General features: G+C 44.5%; 1 protein-coding gene across 1 annotated transcript in view; it reads left to right on the top strand.

Annotated features, from left to right (window-relative positions):
* The first annotated feature begins 307 nt into the window (after positions 1–307).
* Positions 308–9,657, top strand: part of dnaaf1 (dynein axonemal assembly factor 1) — a 121,623-nt gene continuing 112,273 nt past the window's right edge. Inside the window, exons 1-2 of the mRNA XM_060837527.1 lie at positions 308–342; positions 8,095–8,174. Of these exons, the coding sequence (XP_060693510.1) occupies positions 8,114–8,174 (61 nt within the window). The 5' untranslated portion in view covers positions 308–342; positions 8,095–8,113. The remainder of the gene's footprint in view (positions 343–8,094; positions 8,175–9,657) is intronic.

Raw genomic sequence — 9,657 nt, 5'->3', positions numbered from 1 at the left:
AGGAACAAAAACAAATACACAAAACCAGATCACACGGGGTTAACATTTAAGTCAGTGACTTCAGGCATTCAAGATATTCATAGTTATTATCCCAATGAAATTCAAGAACATTCTTGCAACTTTTGTTTTGACACAATGAAGCCTGCTAAACACTTTCCTCCAATCTCAGATCTTAACTTTATGCCTCAAACTTTGTTGTTGCAGGAAAGGGACAGAAATGTTTATATTTATGATTAGATATGCCAAGCAAAAGTACAGAAGCAAAACAGAAGTTTCCCTCCTCCATTTTGGCTGTAGCAGTCAATTGGAGCAGCAGGAATTAGAATTTCAAGATAAGAGAAGGTAAAGCAAAGAGCGAAAGAGGGGATGAGAGAGACAGGATGGGGAGGAATGTGGACAAGAAACAGAAAAAAGAGAGAATTTCAGGAAAAACAGCAGAAATGGGAGCTTAAACCAAGACAGCTTGAGCTTATGATAGACTCCTACTATGAATCTTGATCACATTAATATCACAAATTTAAGGCAATTTTTCTCATTTAGTTCTTAAATTTGGTGAGAGAGAGGTGAAAATTTTCAACTCTTTCAAGTGGGTAGCACAACAGTCCAGCACTTGCTGTTACTGTGGAGATGGTCTCCATTTCATCCTTGAGGATAGTATCACTGATTAGGAGGCAGCAAAGAAGGATATTCTTCTTTGGCCAGTTTGTGCCAAAGGCATACCATAAAAAATTCCACACCATCAGAAACTGATCTAATCAGATGTAACTGGAATTTGAAAGATTTAAGTAACTTGCTTTTGACCAGTAAGTATGACACTTAAAATGGAGCCTCTTACAAAACAAAACTCCCCAAAATGGTAGGGCACTGGAAAGTGCTGTTGAACAGAAAGACTTAGAGGTGCAGGTGCATAGTTCTTTGCAAGTAGTAGACAGGGTGGTGAAGAAGGCATTTGTCAGTGCACTGAGTATAGGAATTGAGATGTCATACTGTAGCAGTTATTTAGTGAGGCCACTTTTGGAATACTACATTCAATTATGGTCTCTCTGCTATCGGAAAGATATTGTTAAATTTGCCAGGGTTCAGAAAAGATTTACAAGGATGTTGCCAGGGTTGGAGGATTTGAGCTATAGGGAGAGGCTGAATGGGCTGGGGCCAACTTTCCCTGCAGAGTCAGACTGAGGGGTGATCTTGCAGAGGTTTATAAAATTATGAGGTCATGGGTAGGGTGAATAGCCAAGGTATTTTTGTCCCCCAAGTAGGGGAGTTCAAAACAAGAGGGCAGAGGTTTAAGATGAGAGGCAAAGATTTAAAAGGGACATCAGGAGCAACTTTTTCACACAGCAGATGGTGCATGTATGGAAATGAACTGCCAGAGGAAACAGTGGCCACAGATACAATAACATTTATATGGATATATGAATAGGAAGGGTTTAAAGGACCATGGGCCAAATGAGATTAGATTAATTGAGGACATATGGTTGACATTGATGAGTTGGACAAAAAGGTTTGCTGTATGACTCAATAAATGATTAGGTTGTAGGTTTGCCCGAACAGCTGGTGGGTTTGTTCTCAGACATTTTGTGACCATGCTAGGTAACATCATCAAAGTTTGTGAGAAGATTTGTAGCTCGGGTGCTCGTTGTTGTGGTTCTGTTTGCCGAGCTGGGAATTTGTGTTGCAGACGTTTCATCCCCTGTCTAGGTGATATCCTCAGTGCTTGGGAGCCTCCTGTGAAGCGCTTCTGTGATCTTTCTCTGGCATTTATAGAGGTTTGTCTCTGCCTCTTCCGGTTGTCAGTTCCAACTGTCCGTTGCAGTGGTCGGTATATTGGGTCCAGGTCGATGTGCTTTGATTGAATCTGTGGATGAGTGCCATGTCTCTAGGAATTCCCTGGCTGTTCTCTGTTTGGCTTGTCCTATAATAGTAGCGTTGTCCCAGTCGAACTCATGTTGTTTGTCATCTGCGTGTGTGACTATTGAGGATAGCTGGTTGTGTCGTTTCATGGCTAACAAGGGCTGGTAAAGAAGATTAAAGGAGAGGAGACTCTTTACCTGTGGGTCTACCTACACTGTGAGGATTCAATGACCATGGGACTGAGCTGCTCCTGGGCAGTAACCTGGCTGTTACTATCATTCCCAGTAGTCTCCGAGAAGCCTGATGATGTTATTAAAAGGTCAAAGTCACCTCGAACAGAAACCCCTCACTTGAAGCTGCGCGTGCGTACAGTTGGGGGGGGCGGGGCTTGGAAGGGGGTCCAGGGAGGGGGTGAGGGAGGGGAAGGATGGGGGCGGGGCCAGACCGGGCTGGTGCCGGCGACGATCGGGTGGTGCCGGGGGGCGGGGCGGGTGCCGCGAGGTGTTGTGGGATGTTTGACGGTTTGTTTCCTTGGCAACCGGCGGCGTCCTGAACTCGAGAGCGAGGAAGAGAGTGAGTTGGGGGGGGGGGATGGATGGGGTTGTAATGGACGGGCAGGGAGGGAGGGAGGGAGGGATGTCATTGCGAGGACAGGTGTGTAATGATAAAGACCAGGGTGTGATAGAGACGGGAGAGCAATGGGGAGGAGTGGGCTGATGGAGAGGGGCGGTGACGGGAAGTGGGAGGAAAGGAGGAGCGGGCAGGTAAAGGTGAGGAGGGTCGGGTGTAATGGAGTTGTAACCGGGAGGAGGTTAGAATATGAGGTTAATGGGAGGGATGGTAAAGTAGGGGAAGGGAGGTGTGTAATGTGGAGGAGGGTGGGGGCGAATGGGGAGGAGTTGCAACATGATCATTGGATGGGGCAGGAAAGATGGGGTGTAGTTGGGAAGGGGTGGGCTGGGATGAAGGGGAGGGTGTGGAAGGGGAGGGTATTTAGTGGTTGGAGGCTCATGGGGAGAAGGAGAGCGGTGTGTAATGTTGAGGAAGAGTGTGGATTGTGTCAATGGTGAGGATGGGAGGAAAAGGGTGAGTGGTGTGAAATTGTGAGTTAGGGATGGGAGTCAGATTGTTGGGGAGGAGGAAGAGGTGATGGGGTGGAAGGAATAAGAATGGAGGATGTTAATGGAGAAGGGGTTAATTTGGAGAAAAGGTGGCAATGAAGAACAGGGGAGGATTGGGAGGAGAGCAGAGTCAGGACTTAATTGGGAGGAGGGAGGGGTGGGTGATAATTGGGAGGGGTTAATAGATAGTATGGAGGCCTTAATGTGGAGCAGGGGAGGATCAGGTGGGTAATAAGGAGAAGAAAAGTGGGGCAATGAGGAAGAGGAAAGTGGAGGGGATAATGTGATAGTTAGGAGGAGGGTAACGGATTCTGTTAATGGAGAGGAAGGCAAGGAGGTAAAAGGGTGTGGGGGATGGAGTGGTAACAGAGGAATGAAGTGGAAGATTGGTTGGTGTGGAGGGGTGGGTGGTAATGGAAAGGTTGGGGGGGTGATTATAAGAAGGTGGGGAGTGGTGTGTAATGAGGAGGGGAGGGAGCAGGTTAATTGGGAGGATGGGAGTGGGTTATGGGGAGGAGGAGAGAAGAGGCATGGTAATGGTGAGGAAGGGAGAGGAGAGGAGGAATTAGGAGTAATGAGGAGGTGAGGGTGGTAACAGGGAGGCGGATGATGGGGAGGAGGGAGTAATGAGTAACATTGGCACGGTGGCACAGTGGTTAGCACTGCTGCCTCACAGCGCCAGAGACCTGGGTTCAATGCCCGACTCAGGCGACTGACTGTGTGGAGTTTGCATGTTCTCCCCGTGTCTGCGTGGGTTTCCTCCGGGTGCTCCGGTTTCCTCCCACAGTCCAAAGATGTGCGGATCAGGTGAATTGGCCATGCTAAATTGCCCGTAGTGTTAGGTAAGGGGTAATGTAGGGGTATGGGTGGGTTTCGCTTCGGCGGGTCGGTGTGGACTTGTTGGGCCGAAGGGCCTGTTTCCACACTGTAAGTCTAATCTAATTGAGATAGGAACAAAGTGAGGAAGTGTGGGGGACAGCTGGAAGGAAATAGTGTCAAAAGGAGTAGAGTGAGGAACAGGGACATGGATGGAATTGAGGAAGGGACATGAGCCAAGTGAGGGAGGATATGAAGCCAGAGGTAAGAAGGGTGTGGGGCAAGGTTAGGAAGGAAGGAGGGGGTCAGAGGAAGGAACAGAGTGAAGGAGAGAGGAGAGCCATACAAGGATGGGAGAGAGGGAGCAGAGATCAGAATATTCAAGAAGACTGATTCAGCCTCCAGCATGAGCTATGGAGTAGGCAAAGCTGATGATCAGGGAACTGAGCAGGGAATGAAGACAGCATTTTTCAGTCTTCCAAGTGTTTAGTTGAATATCATTTCTTCTGTATTATGACCATATGAGTTATAAGTGGTTGTTAGTATGTCTGCACCATTGTTTGATAAGATCACAGTTGATTTGATAGTGGTTTCTATTTTCAGCCTCTTCTTTTGTCTGTCGCTTATGACGTTTGATTCCCACTTCAATCAATAATGTACCTAATTTGACCCTGAAAGTGTTCAGTACCCAACCTCCTCTATGCCTTTTTTTCTCCCCTAAATATCCACCCCACAATGTTGTGCTGAACATAAACCCAAATTAAACAAATCCCTTTTGCCTATCCTTGGTCCATATCCCTCCATTCCTTGCAATTCATGTGCTTATCTAAACATCTTTTAAAAGCCCCTGTTGTATTTGCTTTTAACACTGCTGCTGGCAGCGTGTTTCAGGAACTTACCTATCTCTAAGGTAAACTTTTCCTTCATATCCCTTTTGAACTTTTCTCCCCCTTAGCTTAACTACTTTTAGACTTTTAGACATTTCAGTTCCAACTGTCGACCCTATCTATGCCTCTCATAATTTTATAAACTTCTGTTGTGTCTCCCCTCAGCCTCCATGACTCCAGAGGAAACAATCTTAGTTTGTCCAGCCTCTCCGTGTTCTGTTTAGTAAGATCACTGCTGAGTCATCTAAACTCAATTGGATATTGGCAACCTTTGTGAACTGAGAGAAGGACAGCGTGTGACTTCAAAAGGACATTGACAAGTTGTTGGTGGTAGTGAGAGTCAATGCAGAGAAGTGAGAGGTGGTGCAAGTTGATTGGAATAACATTAAAGGACAACACAAAGTAAGGGTATAAATGTAAAGGGAGTGGCAGGAGCAGAGGGGTGAGGGTGTATATATGCGTGGGTTGCAGGACAGTGCAGTAATCGTTTAGTAAAGCAGACACTGTTCTCAAATGTAATACTAGAGTACAAGAGCAAGGAGGTGATGTTGAACTTGTACAAGACACTTGTTAGACTACAGCTGAAGTGTTGTGTACAGTTCTGGATGCCAAATTATGGGGAGGATGCAGAAGTGACTTACAAGTATGGTTCTAGGAATGGGGCTTGATTGAAGACACTGGGGCTGTCCTCCCTGGAAAAATGCTGAGAGGAGATTTGATGGAGCTTTTCAAAATCAGGATCAAACTGGATAGAGTAGGTTGAGGGAAACTACTCCCACTCGTGAAAGGAAAAAGAAAGAGTGGGCATAGATTTAAAGTGAAATGCAAATAAAGCAAGGGTGATGTGAGGAAAAATCTGAATACGCCAAGTCTGGAAGGCACTACCTGTGAATGTAATGGAGTGAAGTTTGGTTTAGGCATTCAAGTGGGCCCGTATGGTTGTATGAATAGAAATAGTATGTATGGATGTGGGAAAAGCAAGAGATTGCACTAGGTAATATAACAAGTGCAGCACAGAACAGGCTCTTCAGCCCACAATGTTGTGCCGACCATTGATCCTCATGTATGCACCCTCAAATTTCTGTGACCGTATGCATGTCCAGCAGTCTCTTAAATGTACCCAATGACCTTGCTACCACAACTGCTGCTGCCAACGCATTCCATGCTCTCTCAACTCCCTGTGTAAAGAACCCGCCTCTGATATCCCCTCTATACTTTCCTCCAACCAGCTTAAAAAAATAACCTCTCATGTTAGCCATTTCTGCCCTGGGAAATAGTCTCTGGCTATCGACTCTATCTATACCTCTCATTATCTTGTATACTTCAATTAGGTCCCCTCTCCTCCTCCTTTTCTCCAATGAAAAAAGTCAGAGCTCAGTCAACTCTCTTAAGATAAGCCCTCCAGTCCAGGCAGCATCCTGGTAAACGTCCTCTCAACCCTCTCCAAAGCATCCACATCTTCCCTATAATAGGGTGACCAGAACTGGATGCAGTATTCCAAGTGCGGTCTAACCAAAGTTTTATCGAGCTGCAACAAAATCTCATGACTCTTAAACTCAATCCCCCTGTTAATGAAAGCCAAAACACCATCTGCTTTCTTAATACCCTGTCCACTTGGGTGGCCATTTTAAGGGATCTATGTACCTGCACCCCAAGATCCCTCTGTTCCTCCACACTGCCAAGAATCCTATCCTTAATCCTGTACTCAGCTTTCAAATTCGACCTTCCAAAATGCATCACCTCACATTTATCCAGGTTGAACTCCATCTGCCACCTCTCAGCCCATCTCTGCATCCTGTCAATGTCCCGCTGCAGCCTACAACAGCCCTCTATACTGTCAACGACACCTCCAACCTTTTTGTTGTCTGCAAACTTGCTGACCCATCCTTCAATCCCCTCATCCAGGTCATTAATAAAAATTACAAAGAATAAAGGCCCAAGGACAGAGCCCTGTGGAACACACCACTCACCACTGACTTCCAGGCAGAATATTTTCCTTCTACTACCACTTGCTGTCTTCTGTTGGCCAGTCAGTTCTGTATTCAAATAGCTAAGTTCCCCTGTATCCCATTCCTCCTGACCTTCTGAATGAGCCTACCATGGGGAACCTTATCAAATGCCTTGCTGAAGTCCATATTCCCCACATCCATAGCTCGACCCTCATCAACTTTTCTAGTCACATCCTCAAAGAACTTGATAAGGTTTGTGAGGCATGACCTGCCCCTCACAAAGCCGTGTTGACTGCATTTAATCAAGCCATGCTCTTCCAGATGGTCATAAATCCTATCCCTCAGAATCCTTTCTAACACCTTACAGACGTGAAACTTACTTACTCTGGCATGGATGGGCCAAATAGCCGCCACCTGCACTGTAAGAATTCTGTGATAAGACAACGTTTTTATTACTCCAGGAAGTAGTTAAGTAAACCTTCTCTGACTGTGTATTTGTTTGTCTTTGCAGTATATTTGATTGCTGACGTTGCAATATTAGTGAATCTTTTCACTACTGCTGAATCTGACTGCATCCTTTGCGTATTGGTGTGTCTGTCTCCAGTCTTTTTGTCATATGGGTGTATTTGACTGCTGCCTCAGCAGTATTGATATATTTGATTGCAGTCTTTGCAATACTAGTGTATCTGACTGCTGCCTTTACAATATTGGTGTATCTAATTGCAGCTTTGGTTGATTTGACTAGAGCCTATGCAGTCTTGGTGTATTTGACTGCTCCTTTGCAATATTGGTGTGTGCAGTTATAATGCAGCTTGTGTGGATCTGCCTGCAGCCTTTGCAGTCTCGGTGGATCTGACAGGCCACTCCGTTTGCGATGTTGGAGCATCTATCAGAATGCTCTCTTTGTGGTGTTGATATGTCTAGTTATTGTTCTTGCAGTATTGTACGATTTTAGTTGTGTGGCCACAATTGTAATTGTGGTGTTGTCTGTGCCGAATCAGTTTATTACTCTTGCAATATTCCCTGTATTGAGTAATTATTTGTGCCTTTTTGCCCATATAGTGTTGCGAGCCACTTATGGTCTCGCTATCAATGGGCGATCCTATAATTGTTTTTCTACTTTGCCAATGTGAACTATTATTTTACAGTAGTACATTAATGGGCATTTTCCAAACCATGTTGGTGTCCATGGGTTACTATCTTCATTCCCCTGCTACCCAGTTTACAGATGTTCTTCTCACTTGCTGTTGTCCACATAGACAACTGGAACACAAGTGATCTCCTATCATGTGTTCTGATTGTAATAGAGCATTTTTAAAGGTCTTTGTGCACAAAGCAAACATAGTTAGCATCTCAATGTTTTATTTGACAAAAGGTACACCACTGATTTTGAAGGAAAGATTGTTATTTCATAATAAAATGTTATTTGAAAATCAACTTAACGCTCCTTTTTTGTTGCTGATTCAGTTACAGATCATTTATTTTGATGCTAATGTCTTCAACAATGGGAGACAGCACAGAACAAACGGAGTTTGAGGGTCACCAGGGTGAGTAAAAGGGAACAGCTTTTAGAAATGATGGACACCTTTGGACCTAAACAGCTGCCACACAGTAGTTTGTGTCAAAGGCACACGTGTCTCCATTGACATTTTTGCCTCACTCATTACAATAATGCGACTGTGATGTGTGCAGAGCATTTCCAGTAGATCTAAAAGCAAAGTGCTGAAGAAGCTGCACCAAGGTAGCAGCATTTATGGAGAGAGAAACAGTTCTGAATCCAGAAACTACAGAGAATAACAATAGATCCATTACAACCTGGAATAATTTTAAAAATTTTCTTAATGCTCTTAATTTAGAATGTAAATTTGTAAATGGGTGCTGTATTCGATCAGAGTGTATCCAAGTGTGTTTTTTTTATGGATTTGGTTAAATGTAGTTAAGAGAAAGTTCGGCAACAGCAATTTGCATAAATGTGGATGTGTATTAAGTTATAATAATGATCAGAGTAATAAATGAAAAGAAAAGAGAAAAAGCAACAAGTCTCATGCCCTTTTGCCCATCGATGGCTGGTCTGGAGATTGAGTTTGCTCCTGGTCCAAGGTGACGTCCCTGTCTCAGAATGAAGCTGTCTCTCTTATATAATTTCAAAAACACAGTGCTGACACCGTAATGGAACAAAAACAAGTTGCTGTACCATCTTCAGCCTGTAAAAAGAATGTTCACAGGACTCGTTCAATATTGTGCAACTGTTGACTATCACAAACAATTTTAACCTTTCAGTCTAGACAATCAATTTTTCGTGCAGCTGTCATCGAGTCATACAGGTGTGCAGCACGGAATCAGACTCATTGGTCCAACTCATCCATGCTGACCAGATATCCTAACCTAATCTAACCATTTGCCAGCACTTGGCCCATATCCCTCCAAACCTTTCTATTCATATGTCCATCCAGGTGCCTTTTAAATGTTGTAATTGTACTGGCCTCCACCACTTCCTCTATCAGCTCATGCCATACACAACCCACCCTCTGAGGGAAAAAGTTGCCCCTTAGGTCCATTTTATATCTTTCTCCTCTCACCCTAAACCTATGCCATGTAATTCTGGACTCCAACACCCAGGGAAAAGACCTTGTCTATTTATCCTATCTATGGCCCTCATGATTTTATAAATCTCTATCAGGTCACCCCTCAGCCTCTGAAGCTCTAGGGAAAACACTCCCAGCCTATTCAGCCTCTCCATCTAGCTCAAACCCTCCAAATCTAGCAACATCCTTGTTAATCTTTTCTGAAACTTTTCAAGTTTCACAACATCCTTCCAATAGGAGTTGCATACAATATTCCAAAAGTGGCCTCACTAATCTCCTGTACGGCTGCAACATGACCGCCCAACTCCTATGCTCAATGCTCTGACCAATAAAGTTAAAAATCTCAACACCAGCTTATAGTCCAACAGGTTTATTTGGAAGCACTAGCTTTCAGAGTGCCGCTCCTGCATCAGATGGTTGTGGAGAATAAGATTGTAAGACACGG

This window comes from Hemiscyllium ocellatum, chromosome 17, assembly GCF_020745735.1.
Source record: "Hemiscyllium ocellatum isolate sHemOce1 chromosome 17, sHemOce1.pat.X.cur, whole genome shotgun sequence".
In the NCBI taxonomy this organism is placed as follows: domain Eukaryota; kingdom Metazoa; phylum Chordata; class Chondrichthyes; order Orectolobiformes; family Hemiscylliidae; genus Hemiscyllium; species Hemiscyllium ocellatum.
The sequence above is the reverse complement of the archived record's forward strand: the minus strand, read 5'-3'. Positions and strand labels throughout refer to the sequence as shown.